Genomic DNA, 22,515 nt, shown 5'->3' with positions numbered 1-22,515 from the left:
AATGATAAATCAGCCCCATTCCCCTTAATTTGTTCTTATGGTGGCAAAGTCAGAACTGGCCAAACTGACAAACAGAAGAATCGGAAAATAATTTAGAAAAGCCATGCTGAAACAGTAGAGAACATTTATGATTAATACATCAAATCTGGTCTCTGTGCTAAATGACAATATGAATCACAAAGTACTGCAACTGCATTAAATGTGTTATTAATTGAAGTAAAGCCATCAAAGAAAAAGTTAATTAAGGGATGCTAGCTCTGTTCCTGATTTCCTAAGGTGTGGGAGTACTGTCAGTGCTGCATTTGCACTTGTTACCTCAGAATTAGCAGAAAGCATTGAAGGAGATGTCCTTGAGTCATCACAGTCATCTTCTTCTGCAAAGCCAGAAAACACGTCAGTTGATAAATGAGCTGCAAGAGAAGCCTGAAACACAAAAACAGAGCAGAGTGGGAATTCCTTCCTAAGGAAGGGTGGGGGCCAAGAGTATTCCAGTGGCAACATTCATGTGGTTTTGTTTTGTTTTGTTTTAATTTCTGTGAAGTAGCAGATTCAACCAAACACAAAACATGACAAATGCTTTCCTTACAAAACAAATCAACTTGGAGATTCCCAGGAACTGTGGGAGTCAAGTCAGTGAAGGTGCTGGGGTTATCAAGAAAACAGGGATGTATTTTCTCTACTGTCTCTACAGTTACTGCTCTGAAGAGGGACAACCTGAAATTCCAGAAAATTCCAAAGCTCTTTAGGAAGTGAACACACCAAGATTTTGGCATGTAAGAGCTGATAGTTGTTACCATGTAAGTTTAAATTCAAATAATTTTCAGGATCTGATGTACAAGACTTGTGCAGAAGCACTAAGAGAACGAACTATGTCTTCTATCTTTTTGTCACAGCACAAGGGTGCTCACACAGGTTGCTTTCCACAGTGGAAAGCAGATCTGATGAGCAGTTGTAGTACAAGGGCTCACCTTTTCAGTCAGGCCAGCAGCAGTTCCACTTGTGCACAGCCACATCAGCAGCACATTTGTCCCCCACCACAGATTCAGCATTCCAGGCTGCTAGATTTCAGGCCTCAGGGACATGTGGAACAACTCCTTTCTCCTTCTTGTTTTTGTTTGGTGTTCAGAAAGAACCTACATTAGAAAAGAAACTATCTTGAAAAAGAAACTTTCTTGTTTTGCAGAGTTGCCCATCAAAAGTTAGACATCCATTGTGCACATCAAGATAAACTCCTTCCTGATTCAACTCCATGCTATTTTTGTAACACAACCTATGCATCTTTTATACAAGGAATACGTACACAAGGCAGCATAATCAAGATTACATGAGAGCCTGTAAATCTTCTGGTTCGAGCTTAAAACCCTTCTTGTACATCTTCCTTCTGTACAGTCCCTACCTGTGCCTTCCCCCCTGTGCAGTCTTACTCTGCAAACACCAAGATGCTGATCCTGCAATTTGCTGCCTTCAGAAACTAAGTGTCATTAGTTTATGAAAGAGTTTATTTATTTGGTAGCCTGAAACAGCAGGGGATATTGGGCTTGAAAAAGAAAGGTCATTCCCATTTCTGTATTTCTAATAGACATTTAGTTTAATATTAATGTCAATGCTAACACCTTTATTTATAGGTGTTACTTTTCTGACCCTTCCATCAATGGAAACCAGCCAGAATTCTGGCTTAGTTCATGGGTGACTTCTCTCCAGCAACATCATTTACATTTGGTAAATACAGTTTAATTCAGACTGAGCGCCTTGTCTGCAGTCTGTAATTCAGGGTTTGCTCCTGGGCAAGGAGCGCCAAGGAGTGATGCTGCTGTATCCCTGAACTTGAGAATAAGTCTGCAGCAATCACACAGAAAAGGTCCCTGAACATGTAACCCATTGGAGCTCACCCTCACTGGTGGCCATGCGCAGAGTCCACCTCTGCAGTGTATGGAAGGCCTGCAATACTTGGTATTTTTGAATAGTGGTTCTTCTCTGGACTCCAAATATGTTGACAATGAGAGAGAAGCAGCAGGGAATATTTGTGCCTGTGGCACAAGGATTACACAACTCAGGGTGGTACACACACTGATTTTTACAAACGTCAAACTACCTTCATAACTAAAATCACTACACCTGGTGGTTCTGGCTGCTAACTACGAACCTGTCACTCATGGAATAAGTAACTTTCTGCTTTCTGACTAACTTATTCCCCACTTCTGCCACTTCAGATCGGTTCAAAATACAGCTGCAAATATTACCTGTGTTCTGTTTGCGTTAAGATCCTCCATCCCACATCTTGGGGATGGCAACTTCCTTACCCAGATGTGTCACACTGCTTCTTCCAGTGCCACAGATACATGTGGGGCTGCCCGGGGCTGCAGGCCAGGCACTCCCATGCTGCTACAGAGACAAGTGTGCCTGTAACAAACCCGAGCCTCTGCAAAAGCCTCACACACCTCAGCCTCTGCTCCTTGCTGTTTTCCATTGCCTCCCTGAATACAGGAGTGCTGTTGGTTCCTCTTACCAACCACTGGTATTGGATACCCCAACAGAAGCTGTACTTCTGCTACACAGATCCTCTTGGAAACTCAGCACACACACATCCATGCTATTCTACTGCTGTCTTCATCCAGCTCTACAGAAGCAAGAGCCATCCACCACCTTGCAGCATCCTTTTTTGTTTGTTTAATTCTCAGTTATTCCATGTAAAACACAGCACTGCTTCAAAGCCGTGGCAGTAGGAGCAGCCTTTTGTGTTTTGCAGGAATCTGAACAGTGAGCACTTAACAAACAGTGCAGAAATGAGAGAGCAGGTTTCTGTTCTGCCTTGCCTCATGACAACTGCAGAGCCTTCCACTGCTCAGTTCTTTGCTTCGTGCAACCTTATGTACCTTTTCTATGGGAAGAAGCACTTAAAGCATAAGGATGAGCAGGCTGCTCTTCAAACCAACTTTAAAGGTAAATTATCACTTAACGGCTTGACAGCCTATCACAATCCATCTGCATTAACACAGCTTTCAGAGGCTGGTTTTTTAATGTCAAATTTTCTGGCGTTCAGCGAGTCTCCCGAGCTGGTCTCCCATTTCTTTCCCAAACATCCTGGTCCCGAATCCCACCAACACACAACCACTGAGCTCATCGCTGGGAGCTCTGCCGCAGCCCTTTAAAGAGCATCTTTCACAGCCAGGATGAAAACGCTGCCGAAACGGGTCAGGAATTACCAACCGGTGAACAAGAACCATTTAAAGTTTGCTTTAACATTTAAATAAAGCAGCGTTTTACAGCACGGCTGGCCGAGCTCCGGACGAAGCGGCTCCCGCACACGCGCTGACACCGCGCTCAGCGCCGCTCGTGCGTATCCCCGCAGCATGGGAGTGCCCGGCCTGCAGCCCCACGTGTCCGTGTGGCACTGGAAGCAGCAGCGTGACACATCTGGGTAAGGAAGCTGCCATCCCGCGACACCTGAGGGCACAGCGGGCGGAGCCGGGGGGGCCCGGGCCGGGGCCGCAGTCCGTGGGCACCGTGGGGCGCGTCGGGCAGCGGCCCCGGGGGAGAGCGGAGCAGGCAGGGGCCGCGCCCCGCGGAAGGAGGGCGGGCACGCGGTCCTGCCCGGCACGGCCCCTGCCCTGCCCTGCCCTGCCCCAGGGGCGGAGGGCCGAGGACGCCTTTGCCTCCTCCCCGGTCGCGGCGCACGGGAAGAGCAGGCGGCAGCCGGAGGAGCCCTGCCCCAACCCGGCCCCAGCCGCCGCCGCCACCCGAGGATGCCGCCCGCCGCCCCGCGGCCGCTGCTGCTGCCGCTGTTACTGCTGCTGTTACTGCTGCTGCCGGGGGCGCGCCCCGTCGCCCCGCCGTCCAGGTACCGGCCGGCCCGGGCCGACACATCCCGTCCCGCCTCGCCCCGCTCGGCCCCGGCTCCACTGAGCGCCGCGATCCTGCGCCGAACGGCCAAGTGCCAGAGCGGCGCCATCCGCGCGGCGCTGCTCCCACCGGCAACACGTGCGCGGCTCAGCCGGGACAGCGGCGTGCGCGGCGCTGCCGAACGCGGGGCCGCCCGGAGCGCTGGGACGGACGGGCCGGGCTGAGCATCGGGAGCTGCAGGAAACTGCCAGAGAGATGCTGTGTTACACGGCTGAGTGCGGAGCATCGCGGGGTGGAATAGATGAGAATTGCTACTTAACTTTATTATCTAAAGACTTGTTAATAATTATGATGATTAGAATAGCAATTTTCTACAGGGTATCACCACCACCATCTTGCCTAGAGTGTGAGGAAAGGTAGCAGTGAAGGCTGTTGAGCTGCATGCAGTGTCCCTGCTGCTATGAGACAGGCAATGAAAAGTTTGTCTGAAGTCACTGAGAATTATAAATATTCCAGTTTAAAGTTTTCATCCTGTCAGCCCCCCTTTCTTATGATACAAACAATAAATGAAGTGCACTTACAAATGAAGCGCTGTTTTTCCTGTTATCCTCAGGCCTACATTTACGTGTGGAGGAGTTGTATCGGGAGAGTCGGGGTTCATCGGAAGTGAAGGATTTCCAGGAGTGTACCCTCCTAACAGCAAATGTACCTGGAAGATCACGGTAAGAACTTTCCATCTCATAAAGCCAGTGCTGAAGAATGAATTGCTGTTAATGCCAGTACTTCAGTGATGAGCTCAGGTGCTCAGCACAGTTCAACTATCCAGAGCTCTTTAGGATGGCTCTGATTTATATGACAAGAGTGGCTGAAGAGCACAGTAAAGAACAGACCTTGTGTATGGTCAGATCAAAATTTCACTGGCTTCCATAGATATGTCTTAACTGTTTGAAAATCAACTCCCTTGAGTGCAAACCTCTACAGTTCTCATTAGTGAAGCAATCAGCAGTTAGATCAGAAAAGTAAAAGCAAAGCTTTGAGGTGTAAGCAACATAAAATATCATGAAAAGCAAAACTCGTTGGCAAGAAGATGCAGAAGTTTCAAGCCAAAATGAAAATACCATGAATAGGTTTGTTTGTAGTAACACTGTTCTGCCAGGAAGGACAACTGGAATATGTTGTACAGCAAAGCAAAAAGGAGGCGTTGTTACATTTACCAATGGCCATGGAAAAGCATAGGGTATGACTGATATTTTGATGCTGAGATGAGGCTGTAGGGCAGAGGCACTGCACTCACAGACACTATTAGGCAACAAGGCCTGAACGGTTCAATGCTGGCTGTGTCCTGATTCACAGACTCAGAAAAAGAGATCCGAACAAACAACTTCACTTTTCCTCACACCAGTACAAATGGAGCCTTCCACATTTGCCCACCAAATTCCCCTTCTGTCTTCTTATGCTCACTAGCAGCTCCTGTGACATTCAGCCCTAGAGGACAGACTTTGCTGAAGAAAAAATAGTATTTAACAAAGTAGTCTTTGTGTTGAAGGGAGCACTAAAGACGGCCTTAGTTCAAAGCCTGCACACCGCGCTGGTGATGGCAGCCAAACAGGATGTTACAGGGTAATTGTCTCCTGCTACTATAGAGATGCTGACGCAAGGCAGGAGGCATTGATCTGTTTACAGTGTTTGGATGAAACAACTCTTGTACCAAATGAGTGATGTAATATTAAACATTTTGTCTGAAGGATGTCTGTGAAGATGCAACAGCTGCTTTCTGCACCTTCATGCTGCCTAATTACTGGGGCCGAGTTAAAGGTTACCTTAATCCATAAAGGGCATTATCCAGACGAATACGGTGTAAGATGTATGCTTGCAAGTAGACTTGCTTCCTGCTGCCTGAAGAGGCTGGGATCTCAGCACTCAGTATGGCCCACCTTGAAGTCTGAACAGCAGACAACAATTCCATTATTCCATTTGGAGTCATAGGCACATTCCTTAAATAGAAGGAAAAATAATTCAAGTTAGTTTACTGACATAAATCAGTATTAGATGTTCTAAAGTTCAGTGCTGAATTTGGAGGAAAATAGTCATCTCAATGAGAAGAGCGTCATTTTTGTTACCATTAAAACTTTCAGACTGTAAGTGGAAGCAGTGCTGAAGAAGCATTTACCAATGAATCCCCTGGAACAGCCATTCTGCATCTATTGGAAGTAACAGGAGAACAGTTGGTTGTATTTAATGAGCTCACAGCATGTTTTCATTGCAGACTTAAAGCTGCTGTTGCCAACAAGATGTGAGCACCCAGGTTAGCCTTGCAGGTGTGAGCAGCTTTACCACAAAGCCATAGCAGAGTTGAGTCTGCACTCAGGACTTGTTGCTTATGGGAGGGAAGTCAATGGCTGCTAGCATTTCATCACCACCCTCACTCTTACTTTGCAGCTGTCCTGCCATTTGCCCCTGCTCTTCTGGCTGATGTTGTCCTGCCCTCTGCAGCTCACCTAAGGTCAGAGAAGAGCTGCATGACCGCAGTAGCTGAGGCTTCCTTGTGCCCCCACATCATTCAGCTCAATTCAACACTATTTACTTTGCCAAGCAGATATTTTCCCCAAGAACTGTGCAGAACACCCTGTCTTTTGGAAGCACAGGGAGGTTTTAGGGAAGGTGAAGCCTATCAAACTGCACAGCATCAGTCTGTAAAAGAGAGTGATTTACCAAACTAAAGGAAAGTGGTACACTCAAGGATCTGGTTTACCAGAGTTTAAACAACGAATTCCTTTCACCAGATATGCTGAGGCTCAAAATAGTTTACAGAAACACCCAAACAAGAAAGAAGGTTACACTGCCATGAAGAAATATGTATGCTGCAGTTACTGATGTTTCCTCATTTAGCATCTGATCTTGAAGGTGAGTGAGGCTCTTGCCTGTCCATTTTACCCAATGGCAGCGAGCATCTTCCTGAAACCCACCTCCTAGTGCAGGATCAGGCCAATCTGCAAGGCTGGGAGAGACACTGATCTGCTTTCCATCTGAGGATCTCATCACCTAGAGAAAAAAAAATCCCCAGTGTGGCAATGACAGCTTATTCATTCTTTAGAAGAAAGCAGGTTTGGAAAATGTATGGGTAACACAGATAAAGCAGCATAGCAGTGTATCAGCTGAAATCCTTCCAACTGGTTTGCTGGAGCTAGAAGAGTCTCTCTAACTCAATTATGGTTCTGTTAGTTCAAGAGACTGGGACTTTTTCAGCTGGCTAAAGAAAACAGCTCCTCTATTCTAAGAGCTCTAAGAAGTGTTCAGCACATGCTTGTGGTCCTATTACAACCTTGGCAGACTACCCTGCAGCTTTCAGTTGGCTTTGCTAAGAAGTCATCTGTACAGCTATTTCCTTTCCTATAGAAATGTATATAGCTTTATCTAAAATATGTCACATACATTTACTTTTAATGCTCTGTAATCCTTCTTGGCTATCACCTCACATAAATGTGTCACACAGTCCAACAATACGGATTGCTGTTATATGTTTTTCTGGCAGATTACAGTTCTTTTAAAAGTCTTGCAATTTTACATGCAAAAATAATACTGAAGACTGTCAGAGTTATGTAAGGTTATGTTTTTATAGGTTCAGGAGCTGTCCTGGCAGGTTTGCTGACAATAAACAGTGTGAAAATTTTACTTATCAGGGAGATTGGGAATCTGCCCTGGAGAACTGAAATACTTAAGGCATTTTCTCGACTTTTTAAGCCTTGGTTTTCCCATATAGATGTGCAACTTCTTGTAGAGAATAGGTCTTTCCTCATGGTTGCATGGACTGCAGATTAATTAGTTTAACAGAATTTGGTGGCTTGCCAGGGAGAGCAAACTGATATGAATTTCTTCAATCGTTCTTTCTGGCTGGAGACGATGGAGCTAGGGAACAAGAGTCTGGGCTCAAACTGTAGCTCATCCTGGGATGTCATTCCAAGTATCTTTCACGTTCACTCTCAGTAGAGACAACTAATGCGTCTGGCTTGAAAATAGCTGCTATGTTTTTCAAGTCTACCTGGGACTGCTATGGCACAACATACAATCAGTATTTTGGTATTAAACATTTACAGTATAGGTTTAAAAACCAGCCCAAATATTTTCTTAGAAAGTATCTCAGGGTTTTTCACCAGCAAATGATTATTTCCAAAGCAAACAATCTAAACCAAATGATTTAGAAGAGAGAGATGATTTGGGAATCCTCCCCAGAAACTGAAAGAGGCATAATGATGAAAAAACTCTGCTGTGAGAACAACAACAGAAAAGTAGTTTCATCGCTTTAAATGTAAGTGGATTTTAATTAACGTGACATTAAATACCTGCAATGAATGATAAATGAAAAAGATCTAGTAACCTTATGTTGTGGTAGGTTGCATATATAAAATAATCATGCTTATTCCAAGAGCATTCCAAACATCCTACATGGATGATTTATGAAAATTACGCTCTGGAACAGCTTTCCCCAGAAATTCAGGGAGCACTCTTCTCCTTCAGCCTTCAATAGGAATAATGCAAATTCATTAAAAGAAGCAGCATCCTTCACAGGAGTTCAGTACCATTATATCTGATCCTAAAGAAGCTCAGAGAGCCATGTAAGTGAATCAAAGAGCAGGTAAGGGTCATTCACCCTCAGTATGACAAGGATAGGCAGAAGCTGTGGCTCTGCCATTGCAAGATACTAGTTGGACGGATAAAACAGAATAATAAGGCACACCCTGCAAGGGAGGCACCACATCATTTTCTTCCTTTGACTTCTTTATCTTTCATGTGAGCAGAACTACAGTCCCTTCCAATTCCTCCCCTGAGGTATCCCATCTTCTTACTGCATCAGGCTCGGACGTGTCTCAAACAAAACTGAGTCATGTTGGTCTCTGCTTTCTCCCCTGGGTTTTTCATGGAGCAATATTTCAAGTGTCCGAGGATAAACATTGGCAGGTTTTAACAAGTTGGCTTTCAACATTTTAAAAAGGAAATGGTGGAAATTAAAGAAAAGTATTGTTTTCCAAAAATGCATGTAGTCAGGGTGGGATTCCTTGGGAGTAGCTCTAAATGGTGAGGCTGTTGCCAGAATGTGGATCTGCCATCATCTGCACACGTGTGTGTCATCTGGTCAGCCCAGAAACTTGTAACTCCTTTAGCACGGTAGAACACATTTGTTATTTTTGTGAATAATGACCATTATTATTTTAATAAGTAATGACAGTAATATATAAAGTAATGACATCAGTATATAGCACAATGACAGAAAGTAGTACCTGTTATTAAGGGACCCAGTCCACATAAATGTAAATAACTTTTCTTTCCAAATTCAGCTAAATGTGAGCAAGGATTATTCTGACAGCTAAGGTCTGCATAGGCTTCTTGTTAAATGTCCATGACCATGGAGCTAAGTACACCAACAGTCTTGGCCAAGATCAAGTAGACTGAAAGCTAGAGGCAATAAGAACTGTTACGAAATATATAATTTCAGCTTCCTTTTCTACGCTCCCGAAGAGACCAGGTGTCTTCAGAGAAGAAACTGAAGCTGGCAAAGTAGGGAAAATCTGATAAAAGCTGACAAAACCACTTTCTCCAGTGTGATGGAGCAGCTCAACTTTCAGAAACAGTGAAAGAAAAAGGGGAAACTTATTAAAGATGATTAAGTTGTAGCAAAACTGCAAGACACTGAAAGTAGGAAATGCTGGACAAAGAGCGTAGCCTGTGTTAAATTAAAACACGGTGACTTTGAAAGGTCACCTGGTTCCTGTTGTACCAGGATAAAATTAAAAATAACAAGCATTCCAGCTCCAAACGTTCACAAGTTATTTTACACAGCTGTCTACAGCTTCTGAAAAGAGGATGCTGTTATTGAACTGCCTAAATCTGAATCCATCTGACTAAGTTTACAGCCAGCATTTTTCTTTAGTCACAAAGAGAGTCTGTAGGATGACTGTAAATAACTTCCGTTCTTCTGACATGAATCCCACATTCCTCTTAGACTTTTCTCTGTTAAAATGATACATGCCTTAATGCCTCCCAGTGATCCAGACCAGGAGACAAGTGAAAGCAATAACGAGAGGTTTAGTTATGAGATCAGTGATTCAAGGAGTCATATTGCTTTCACAGAAGTTCTTACAAAACGTCCCCAAGTCTGCATTGGCCTCATGCTGAATAAATACACATGTGGGTTATTTTCCTGTACAGGGCTTGCTCATTTCAGTAGCATGAGAGCTAAACCTAACATCTGACCTTAAAGTTTTCTAAAACATAGTCATTGTGCTGTGGAATTTCTGGGTAAGATTAGATGAGCTCTGTGGTTTTGATGTAGTACTAGTAGTAGTAATAACATGCGTCAGCAGAGGAGAGCTGAATGCATTTTTGGAGAGAACTTTGAACAAGGATTAAAGGAACATATTCTGACAGTATATTCTATGCAACAACGTGAATGCAGCAGGGCTGATCAGCCAGCGTGTGCCCTGGGCAGATGTGATCAGCCTGTGCACCGTCTGCCCCACAGGATCAGTACTGGCACTGGACATGAAAGTAGCTACAGAAATAAGTAACCTTAACATATAAGCAGCACATTTTTTTCATTACATTTGGATACTGCTGCTTTTATTTGTCCCTTCTGTGGGTTAAAAACTCATTTCCATCTATCGTCTTCTATCTGACAAAGCATTTTTAACAACTGAGACTCAGAGAATCCAAAGATTGTTTGACAGTTTCATATAGAAACAGTTTAGGTCCAGTTTATCTCAAACTGTTGTTTTAAAACAAGCCACTGCTAAAGAAGGAAAAAATACCAGATACATATGGAGTTACTGCAGATATATTGTGAGTTTTGTATTTAAAGCAGAAAATAGCATCTCATAAAAACAGGACAGCTGCAATTATTTTAATTGGTAACCACTCTAATGGACTATGAATTGTTCAAAGATAATCACATTCTGTCTATCTGAGGTCCCTCAATGCTTTAGAATACTGTTTCTCTCTGTCCTGTTAAGTAGTACTGAGTGCTTGTTTGAATAGTTTGCACTACTCAGCGTGCTGCTTATACTCTGAAAAGCTTGCTACTCTGTCCTAGGGAATGTTCTCTTCCTCGAAAGCTACTACCCTCTCTTAATTTACACCTCTGTCGGTACTCTTCCCTCTTTCACAATGCCCACAGATACAGACATATGAGATATACCCTGTCTTGTGTTTTCTCAGATGCTTCAGAAAACAAACCTTTTGTGTACTGAGGACACCCACTAATGGTTCTTTGGAACTCTTCATAGTTTTACATATGCTTTCCAAACTTAAGTGCAGCCTTCAAGCTGAATGAACCCACGCCAATTGCTGATATTAGGGTTGTTCAGCGTTAGCTGTAAAATATAAGTTATGCTAATAAATAAATAAAATCCTATGAAACTGTATGACAGATCGGCAATGTAAGAGCAGCCATTTCATTTCCTCAAAATTATAAATTGCTTGTTCTGTATTTAAAAGAAACTACCCCCATTCACCTCAGCCCCTATCCTCCTTTGGTGACAGGGAGCTGCCTCGCTGAGCACATACTCCCAGCAAGACTAAGTGAAACGCCACGTTGAACTGGGAGGTGACAGCACATAACCAGCACTGAGCATCTGGGTAGAGGGTGCTGTGCATCAGGAGGAGGATAACAGCAGCTGAGATGGCCAGAGCTTTATTTTTATAGTTAACCCAATGAGATGTTAAAAACCATTGTTTGGGGTATAGGTGGCAAAAATAACTTCATAGGCAAGAGGAGGACATGAAGATATTCATGCACACAGATCAGATATGCATGTGCTGTCAGTCACATCTCAAGATCCCTGTCTCCCTCCCTCTCTTGTCTCTGCAGGTTCCCGAAGGAAAAGTGGTGGTTCTTTCTTTTAGATACTTAGACCTGGAAAGTGACAATTTGTGCAGATATGATTTTGTGGATATCTACAGCGGCCATGCCAATGGGCAGCGCATCGGAAGGTTCTGTGGTACAGTGAAACCAGGTGCCCTTGTATCCAGCAGCAATAAAATGTTGGTGCAGATGACTTCAGATGCTAATACTGCAGGAAGTGGATTCATTGCAAAGTTTTCTGCAGCAGAACCACATGAAAGAGGTAACTGACAGTTAAGTCTGTGCTGAAGACAAATTTAACTTTATGGATAGCTACACTAATGCTTAAGATGCGGTGTCAGAGGTGTTATGAATTGAGGTGCTCAATATATTTGTTAATTAACTTAGCAAACAGCAGAGTACAATTGCTTACCCATAGCAGCTAGTTAGTCAGAGTGGTAAAGAAGAGGAAAGACTGTACTCTAGGGATTGCAGAAGGGCTGCATCCAGCAGCAATATGGTAATAGCTTGTCAGTAAAATGGCAGATAAAATTCAGAACAGAAAAACGTTGCAAATAAGGGAGAAAACATCAGCTATGCTACAGCAGGGTCTGAATTGTGCTTACGAATGAGCTCTAAGGCTTAAAATAGATGATAATAGAAAATGGCTGAGGTGCTGTGCTACGTGCTCTTGCCCTGCCAACCGACTCCACTTGAAATGCAACCAGAATATAGAGACAAACATGACATGATGAAATCACTTTTATAAAGACTCATAATCTTATTATAAACAAGGATTACATACCTGGTGCAGGTCTGTGACTTGGAGCTGAGGAGCAGACGCAGAAGAAGGCACCTGCTTGTGGTGTGTGCTCCACAGGGCACGGATCCAAGTGCTGTGAGCACCCTGCTGCTCTTCAAAGGGCTGCTTCTCCCTTTCCCCATCTTTCTCCTCTCTTCCTCTGGTGTTTCATGTCTTTTCTTCATGGTATTTTCCCTGAGGAGCCTCCAGCCCAGCACAGCCTGGCCTCTCCTCACTGAGCCCCCTGAGGCCCCAGCAGCACCTGGGTACCAGCATGCAGCACAGCAAGGTCAGCCCATCAGCTGGTCACCCCTGTTATACCATGCTTGGTGTGCTGTATTTCCAGGTGACCAGTACTGTGGCGGACGACTGGAGAAGCCTTCTGGCTCCTTCCAAACACCCAACTGGCCGGAGCGGGACTACCCAGCAGGCGTCACGTGCTCCTGGCACATTGTGGCCCCCAAGAACCAGGTAACGTGCTGCCTTACCCACACCTCCCTCCCCAACAGCTGCACATAGTGTGCCACTCTCACTGTACTCACAGTAAAAATACTGCCTGGATGAAACTTGAAGGCAGGGAGGTGAGCAGAGTGCAGAGGCCCACTTGTACAAAGAGAAAGGGTTTGTTTGCCACTGAGCCACACATGGCTAGAACCTGTTGTTCCCTATGCTGTAGAGCTCATCTTCGTCCTAGCTTCATGTTTTCTGGTTGTTGCTGAGCAATCTGCTCTGTAATTGGCACAAAGTCAGCAATCGTGGTCACTAAGCCCATTGGTAGGTTACTTTTCTTAACTATCTCCAGGTTTTTATATTCCTCTTTTTTTAAAGAGAACTACTCTTACTCACCATTCGTGACCATTGTCTTGCAAATAAAAATTGAGAACAAAATATTTTATAGAACTAAGGTCATATTTTGAACTATTTCTCTGCTGGAGAGAAGCTACATGGATTAAAATATCAAATCCAAATTAAGTGGATTGAGGAATTTACCATTACAGACAGCAAAAATAAATCTGCTGCTCATCTGAAGAGGCCACTTACATTAAGAAGCACTAACAAATTTTGGTTATCAAAGCCTTACTAAATTATTTACACTTTTTCTGCAGCTAATAGAATTAAAGTTTGAGAAGTTTGATGTGGAGAGAGACAACTACTGCAGATATGACTATGTTGCAGTGTTTAACGGTGGGGAAATCAACGATGCTAAAAGAATTGGGAAGTACTGTGGAGACAGTCCACCAGCGTAAGTAACCTTCTATGATTATGAGCTTCACAGCACTATGTATTGCTTTACTAATAGTTCTATACTTGGTTCTTGATTTTTTTTCCTCTTCCCATGTTTTTCCTTTTCCCTCACATGCCCGTGGCCACCCCTGTTTCCAATCCAAGTTCTGTCAAGCCTCAAGCCTCATTAGACCACTCTCTAAAGATACCCATGTTAATGCTATTGGTATTAGTATGTACATATAATACCAGCGTTAATGCTAGCTGAATGCTGGCTTCACTGTGCTTTGATTACAGATACCAAAGTGCAAAGATCCAGCTGATCTCCCTAGGCTCTTGGCTCTTTACTCTGTTTCATTCTACCCTCTGCCATACACTGCCATACACATCTCACTGAACGGCTGTTCACCAGCTCTTCCACTTGTGCCAAGCAGTGCCCCTTCATGGCACATGAACATACTGAGTACCCCACCACAGGTTTTCAGCAGCTTTGTTGCCAAATTGCTGATGCCACACTCAGAAAAACATCCCCAACCCATCCAAACTGCCATCTCACCCAAAATACCCCCAGCATCACCCCATCACCCCTCTGCTCTGCATCCCCCAAGAAAACCCCCCCCACCCCCCGCCAACATAACAAAGACACTATTCAACAGACATAATAAACAGGTCTGGCAACAGCAGATCATAATTCATTTAAGAAGTGTATATAATTTTTAGGCTTTTTTTTTTTTTTTTTTTTTTTTTTTTCTTCCTAACATCATACCTCTTCCATTAAGCCTTTTAAAAAGGAGTAGCTTTACAGACTGAAGAGGATATACAAGCTAGTGAAACTAACGTAAACGTGTGAACAGACTTAAGTCTCAGAAGTGACATCTAGTTTGATTCCCAGGAGCAGCTAACTGTGGTACATGGGAAGGAGGCGCATGCCTCAGCCTTTCTAGGGACAGTGTGCTGGGCTGAGATTTACCGTGAGGTTTTTGCAGTTTTGGTTGGATGTTTTTCTAAGGTTACACAGTATATCCTCTGGGGACAAGAGGGTAGGCAGACCTTCTGCAGAACTCTTACAGACTTTTCTTCTCCATGCAGCAGCTTCACTCTCTCTTGCTATTTTTGATCATTACCTAATAGCAGGACAGTCCTAGAAATAAAGAGAGTAAGCTTAGCCTTACACAAATTTATTATAAATTTGGTAAGGATCTAATTAAGGGTAGGTAGGGCTGCACCTGAAATATAGTCTTCAGTTTCCTTCAGACCCCTTAAGCTTTTGGTGTTAAACTTTAGTAAGTTTCCATTTGGAAAAGATGTGTCTTTTCAGGCTTAAGTTCAGTGCAGCCTTCTTGTAGTTCAGTTAAATACTGAAATATGAAAAGATATTGACGCTACAGTGCTACTGGTAAAACATCCTTTAGGTACTTCAGGCCATTAAAATGATGTGAGAGACTAAATTTTAGCTGTAGCTACATACATAATCACTTCCTTGTTTGGAGGAAGGACTTCACTAGCAGAACTGTCTTTCCATATTGGCTCCAACAGAAAAGCTGTGAAATGAAGGGAGACTGTGTAAGGCAGTTAGTATTAGAGAGTCCACAAGGCAAGAGCACAATCAGAGTCTAGTTTCACTGTACGCAAGTTTGTGACATTGCAGACTTATTCCAACTCAGGTAAGAACTGAATTCCACAAGATCTTATCCTTCCCTTGATTCTAAGAAGGCAGCAGTTAAGACAACACCCCTTAAAAATGAAGCTGGTGGCCTCTGGTCTCTGGAATGTAGTTGTTTCTTTCAAGCTAAGACCTAGGCCAGCTGCACAAGTACATTTTGAACCATCGGGATCTGATCTTGGCTGACAAGGCAGTGCAAAAGAAAGAAGTGCCAGTTAATCCCTGAGAGGTGGCCAGAAGTAGCTTCCTAAACCACCTCTCAGCTGTGGCTCAGCATCTAACCCCACAGCAGGTCAAAGCTGTACACTGGTCTGCCAAAGTTCTAGTGGGCTTCAAAATGTAGACATTTTAGTATGGACTTTGTGCAACAGGCAAATAAGGGCAGAAGTCTGGGCTCAGACCCAGGCCACATAGCTCAGAGATGAGATTTCCTGTTACAGAATGTTAGAAGTGTACTGACAGCCAATTTTAGGACAGCACTGCTTACTAACTTGATCCAGTACAGAGCCTGAACATGGTCACTTTCCCTTGCAGAGTAATATATAGACAACTTATGTATTCAGTGAGAAGAAGGAAGTGTGTCTCCTGGGGGTTTTCCACTCACCATTGCTTACCAGAAAAACACTATGGACCAAACCCCTCTAGCAAAGAAAAAGCAAAACGTAGTGTGTAAACTGAATAATGAAGGAAGCCTTCTATAAAGATTATTAGTTGCTTATCTATCGCAGCAATTATACAAGTTGAAACTCATTATTGAACAGTTACAATAATGTAACATGGCATTCTGTAACATACATAAGTATGAATGAAGTGCATATCTTGAACTCACTTGATGGTTACAGAGATGAACTCAGATCCAACTGTAGACCAGCAAGCATAGAGTGTAACCTCATATCTGATTCCCAATTACAATTAGTATGAAATATAAATGAATAGTACACATAGTAGCATTCTATTAGGAGAAATAATTGCTGAAAACCAAACAAACAGCAACAAAAACAGCACCTGAGATAAAACACTTGAAGTATGAAGGTCAAATTTTTCAGTTTGGTTTTTGTTTTTAGTATTCAGCAAGCAGAACTAAGCTTTCCTACAGCTGTAAGCAGCCTTCCAATTCCAAAGCCTTTATCAATGACGTGGTAAGAAAATTACAGCCTGTGCATTTACCACAGCGAATGTTATTCTACAGAATTTCAGACAATTATGCACTTTTGTGTCAGATTCAGCCCCTAGCAAGCAGACTAATGTCATACCTGCTGAAAAGGAAAAGGAGAGAAGAGTTGATGACAAGTTTTTCCAGGAATAAGTGTTATGAAAGTTTTGAAGAACTTCTCTCCGAAGCTCATGAACACTGTCATAAATTCTGGAAAGAAGCAAGACAGTCATTTTAGTTGAAAACAGATCTTACAGCCATTTTCTGCTATCTTCTCTCATGTTCCATCTGCCTCTATATTCATTTTTCTTCTTCTTCTTTCCAAACAAAATGTGGTCTTGCTTGGAAAAATTGGTGTTAATAGATATTAATCAATATTGAGACAAGGTCTGTGGAATGCTTAAACGAATGAGTGTTGTGCTCCTCTGCTAGAGTTGCATGCCATACAATTTTCTCTAGCAGATGCCTTCAATAAAGTCTATATCCAGAGGCAGTCAGCATCACAGGGGATACTACAGTTTATGAACTAAAAACTAATGGGCTGACAAGCACTTGTTTATGACATTTCAAATCCTAACAAAATAACACCATTAGTTCTGTAAGGCCTCACTAATAAAAACCCAATTGCTGGCAACATACAGCCACACAGAAGTAGCAACCCAAAATATTTTTAGTGGTTTTACTGAAGAATTTCAGAGTCCCACATCAAATTTGTTTCTGTCAAACCTTCAAAATACGTAATATACTTTCCATTAAACAAAAACAAACAGAAACACAAAAGGATTTACTCAACTCTGCTACCTACTGAGGATTCCTTTAACATATTTTCTCCCTGTATTAACCTAGACACATGGAATGAAATTCCACAGAAGTGAAGTCTGCAATGAAGTCACACACTGAAGAATTTAAAGATATTTATACTGAGATAACCCTCAGGAATCAGAGGTTCCCATGATTCAACACAATGAGTTTCACAGTCACAGCATCAGTGTTGGATATGCTAGCAAAAGGAACACATATTTCAGCAGTAGTCTGGGAGCAGATACTGCATTTACATCAATAATAAACTCGAAGCACAATCTATTTTCTTTTGTGTGAGAAGAATGCTACTAATGTTGTTTTTGTTTTGACATTAAAACTAATAAAAATATTTTGTTTTTCTATTTCAGGCCTATTCTTTCTGAGAAAAATGAGTTGTTCATTCAGTTTTTATCTGATTTAAGTTTAACAGCTGATGGTTTTATTGGCCATTATAAATTTAGACCCAAAAAGTTACCCACAACTACAGTTCCACCTACTACCACAACAGTCCCTGCTACATCAGGTAAGTTTTATGGCTTTATTTGATTATAAAAGTAATTTATTCTAGGAAGAGAGGGTTAGAAAAATGTAACATGAAGCATATTAAAATCAGTGTTGTGGTTTTTTAGTGCTTAAAATGTTGAGAGAATTAATTAAAAATTAATATATTCAAGAGAGCATGTAGAACCTACTTCATATTATTAACAGGAAATCTCTTCAGTTCACTGTAACAATTGCTCACTTCAGATGAGAGAATATTACTGTCTCAGCTTTTTGACAGCTGATGAGCACACACCTTTTGTCAATTGCCACAGAATAATGATATTTTCTTAAAGGAAGTTCCACTTATTCCAATAAATAATTTTATTTTTGAAAAAAAGTTCTTACAGACAAGCTAATTTGTAAAAGTCTGGCCATATTTCTCTTTGTCTGGTTACTAAGATTAAGCAACATTACTATTTACGCCATCTGAGCCCTCCTTACATTTTTACACCCTATCAACATGACCCTCTCTCAGAATTGTATTTATTCAGTAATTTTCAGGGGCAGAAATTTATAACAATGTCAGACTAAAAATAAGTTCCTTTTATATTTAAGATGAAACAGCACATATCAAAGATCAAAGGAGGATTTCTCTGAAGGCCTTGCCAAAACTACCTCATTACCGAGGTTCTGAAGGGATAAAGTCTTGCAGTTTCCATAACCGGAATGAGAGGTTTAAGATACAGTTATAGCACAAAACCGAATTATTTATGATGTTCTGCATCTCAACCTACTTTGTACTTAGAACGCATCATAAGTCAAGACAGCAGTGGCTTTCCAAAAGAAAACAAAGAAGATGTAGTGCTTAAATACTGAAATATATTTGAAATAGATGAAAATAAGCATTTTAAAAATGAAATCATAGTGAATTTTATATTATTCTGATGGAAATGATAGTTTGATAATAAATAATTCAGTTCTTTTTCATTATAAAGCACTTCTTAGAGTTGTTACTTCCAACACTTGTTCTCAGATAATCCAGGTTGTCACCTGTCTCATGCTGCAGCCTTTCTAAAGAGCCCTACTGAATACCAAATGAAGATCCCATCAAGATAAAACAAGATAAAAACAACAACAAAAGTCCCACATCACTAAACATGGTTCCAATATTAAACGTGAGATTCAAAAGGCAAAATAGCAAACATTAAGATCTAACCATCATGGACCTGCACTGAAGACAAAATTTCAGTGTCATTCATTTGAATTTTAGAAATCTTATTTTTGAACCAGTTTGTACCACTAGAAGAGAAGTAGAAATATAAATAGTAACTGGTTGGAAAGTTGGCCAGAAGCTCTTTTTCAGAGAGAATAGGCTGAGTAAGACTTGGGCAAAATACTTCTTTCTAAAGTAAAAAAGCCAAGATATTCTTCACAACTATTTTAGGGTATTTTTGTTTTTAAATAAATACATTTAAATAGGTTATCTGGGTTTACTGTATTTTTTAATCTCTCCATCTCTCATCTCAAACTTTCCAATAACTTGAATAATCTGAATAAAATGCAGAGACTGTTAATGTCCACTCTGTTGGGATACAGGAAAGGAAAGAGGTTGAGTGTATTTACTTTTCTTTAAACAAAGCACTCAGCTTCAGAAAAGAAATGTTCCGTGTGAAGCAGCTGTTGCCTCTCATATTCTTCACACATTATATTGTGTTTCAAAATGCCATCTGTCAAAATTATACAGTACTACATGTCATGAAGCAATGCAAAAAATTTAGAGAAAAAGACAGGAATTTGAACTCTGCTCATCACAGTACAGTACATTTAAAGTCCATGTACTCTCTCTGAAGTAAGCATTACCGTAATATAATAAGACTTTAAATGTACTACTGTGGCTCTAGAGCAATAGGCAACAACACTAAAAACTTCCACATTTAAGGTCACACTACAATCAAATGTGAATGTTCTGTAAAAAATCCCACTGTGCAATGCCATTAATACACAAATGCAGCTGAAACATGTGGAAAGAAGACCGGAGGTGATGGCAGAAAAAGGGGACACGCATCATTACTGTGATATTCATCCCTTGCATTATCAGATCTTGTTACTGTGTATATGTCTATAAGCATGATACAAGCATTTGTTCTAAAATATCCTTTTAATTTCTTCTTCGTTCTTCAAAGTTTCAAAACCTACAGTTGCCCTGTGCCAGCAAAAGTGCAAGAGGAGCGGGACTCTAGAAAGCAATTATTGTTCAAGCAACTTTGGTAAGAAAGCAAAGTTTGTTTCTTTTTAATTAATCATCACTTGGAAATTATGTTTATGTGCTGGGATTTTTAACACGTATTAAATCTCCCTTTGCACTGGGCTAATAAATCACTTTCATTCTCACCTTTTGCCAAATTATCGATGACACCCACCTTTCCAGTATTGTTTCCATCATTTTTAAGAGCAAATATGCTTGTTTCTATGGTCCATTAAATTATAAAAAATAATTAAAATGTATCAAATGTCATTTCTTCTAGTAATAACTGGAACTGTAATCTCAACAATAACACGGGCTGGAAGCTTGCATGCAACAATATCAATCATTAATGTATACAAGGAGGGAAACTTAGCAATACAGCAAGCGGGAAAGAACATGAGTGCTAAGATTATTGCAGTATGTAAGCAGTGTCCTCTCATCAGAAGAGGTAAGTACATCCAAATAACTGCTTTGTGTTTTTGTAGAAAGGTTTTGAAAACTGCTGCTTGAAATATAACCACATAAATCAGTAAAATTAAAGTAAATGATTCCATAATCAACTACTTGTATGACATAGAATCTATTTAAAAGACAAAAAATCTTACAGGCTTATATTGCATAATTCAATTTTACTTATAAAGTATTAGGCCTACTGAGATCACAGGAGTTTGAAAAGCTGTTTTAAAATCTCACATGATATAAAGTAAAATCTTATTTTACTCACTGAGATGAAACTCAGTTCTATTTTATTTTTACATGTATGTATTTTGGATCATACACAGTTATTCAGAGTGAAAAAAAAACATCATGCTAAACTTGAAAGAGCGGTATATGACACAGCAAATGAAAATGTAACTACTGCTGCTGCTTCTCTCCTGTATGTCTTTACCCATTCTACATCTGCAAAAAGCTAGTATTTCTATAGCTATCAAACAGTGTTAAATAGAGTGGAACAAAGATTTCCAGTTAAACATAACAAAGGCTACTTATATGATATTCTAAGAAATAGCAGTCAGCTCTGCTTCCTGAATAAACAGGAAGAACAGGATAACATAGAGCCATAGAAGTCAAAATAATTTAATAAGCATCCAAAAAGGCCCCATTGCTGCTGGTATTTAAGTACATTACTTCTGAGTGAGCAGTATCCAAGTGAACATCCCTGTCAGAAACTTACTTTTGGTTTTACCTTTGGTTCTTCAGAAATCAGACATTTGTCTGGGAGAAAGAAGAGTATCCTTGCTGGAACAAATTGTCTCCTTTTAGGCAGACTGGTTCCAAACCACATACTTCAGTTTCTCTACCTAAATATTTTCTACCTCTGAATTATTTAATAGCCATTACTTAATATCTAAACTTTCTACATTTCTGATTACTCCCCTACAACATGACTCTTTTTTTGTCAGAGGCCTTGCAGATCTCTCTTTTAAGCCATGCAAATACTCAGATCCATCTGGTTGCCTCAAAGCCAGGGCTTATCACACACAGAGCCCACCTTGCTTACCTGACTGCCAATCTATATTCTTAGAATATATTTATGCCCTTGAGGAAAGGGAAAAGGGAATGAAAAGCCTAAAGAGCATTATCCTACAAGCCGAGCATATGAGAAAATATCCAAAAATTAATGGGACAAATTCTTCTCCAGATGTTAATAATTAATTGATCCAGTGTTCATTCTGCATTTGTAATGTTTCTCAGATTCATTTGACAGTCTGTATTTAATAGACATCTGCAGTATATTTAGCATGGACTGACTTGCTTTTTATGTAATTTTAGTTCATTACATAAATACAAGATGGATAAGAAAGTAAATGTATGCCTTGGGTAGGAAGGAAAACGCAGTTAAGACATTGGCAACAGAATACAGACCACAGAGAACTCACTCTGCTTACCCAACCATGTCTTGAAGGTCTGTTCTGTAATATCATGCTCTCTTTTGTAGGTTTGAATTACATCATCATGGGCCAGGTAGAAGAAGACGGCAGAGGCAAAATCTTTCCGAACAGTTTTGTCATGAGTTTTAAGACTAAGAACCAAAAGATCCTGAACGCCTTGAAAAACAAAACATGTTATAACTAAACTCTACATCTGCATTCTCTGATCTCTCTTGGAAAATAATTTTCACTTAGTTTAAGTCATGAAAACACAACCACCAGCACTAAGACCATGCTCACCCTTTCTGCACTTCTTCATACCAACCACCAAAACACAATCCTGACACAAAGTGGCATCAATTACAAATCCTAAATCGTAAAGATCTGCATCACAGCCATCTGATTTGAAACACACCAAATTTATAATTTGGTTAATTTATAATTGTCCATTTTTTAAGAAGTATATATGTAATATAAGAATTTTAAGTGCAATATTTATAGTAACTCATTTTAACACTGCTTTTTTTCTCTTGTTTTATTACATAGATTCTTGCATTATTATCTGTGCTTAATAAAATATTTTAAGATTAAATCACAAA

General features: G+C 41.0%; 1 protein-coding gene and 1 long non-coding RNA gene across 3 annotated transcripts in view; one reads left to right on the top strand and one right to left on the bottom strand.

Annotated features, from left to right (window-relative positions):
- The window catches only part of LOC107318075, a 17,540-nt gene extending 13,029 nt beyond the window's left edge, over positions 1–4,511 (bottom strand). The window contains exons 1-3 of the long non-coding RNA XR_001557151.2: positions 4,422–4,511; positions 969–1,133; positions 316–423 (exon numbers count right to left, since the gene is read on the bottom strand). This is a non-coding gene — a long non-coding RNA (uncharacterized LOC107318075). The remainder of the gene's footprint in view (positions 1–315; positions 424–968; positions 1,134–4,421) is intronic.
- On the top strand, positions 3,336–22,515 carry PCOLCE2 (procollagen C-endopeptidase enhancer 2). 2 transcript variants are annotated; one of them, XM_015871470.2, is made up of 9 exons: positions 3,336–3,418; positions 4,454–4,562; positions 11,702–11,957; positions 12,823–12,947; positions 13,583–13,719; positions 17,686–17,840; positions 19,984–20,067; positions 20,326–20,493; positions 21,985–22,515. In XM_015871470.2, the coding sequence occupies exons 1-9, from the start codon at positions 3,351–3,353 to the stop codon at positions 22,119–22,121; spliced, it is 1,239 nt and encodes a 412-aa protein (XP_015726956.1). In that variant the 5' UTR covers positions 3,336–3,350; the 3' UTR covers positions 22,122–22,515. The 2 variants fall into 2 exon arrangements, with proteins under 2 accessions (XP_015726956.1, XP_015726955.1); XM_015871469.2 differs by lacking the exon at positions 3,336–3,418 and adding an exon at positions 3,614–3,838.

Source organism: Coturnix japonica, chromosome 9 (assembly GCF_001577835.2).
Source record: "Coturnix japonica isolate 7356 chromosome 9, Coturnix japonica 2.1, whole genome shotgun sequence".
Classification (NCBI taxonomy): Eukaryota; Metazoa; Chordata; class Aves; order Galliformes; family Phasianidae; genus Coturnix; species Coturnix japonica.
This window is presented reverse-complemented; position numbering and strand designations above follow the sequence as displayed.

Coding starts and splice junctions, on each gene's coding strand:
- PCOLCE2 (XM_015871469.2), top strand. CDS start 3,744: ATGCCGCCCGCCGCCCCGCGGCCGCTGCTGCTGCCGCTGTTACTGCTG. Junction 12,948..13,582: donor TTGTGGCCCCCAAGAACCAG/GTAACGTGCTGC, acceptor CTTTTTCTGCAG/CTAATAGAATTAAAGTTTGA. Junction 17,841..19,983: donor AACAGTCCCTGCTACATCAG/GTAAGTTTTATG, acceptor CGTTCTTCAAAG/TTTCAAAACCTACAGTTGCC.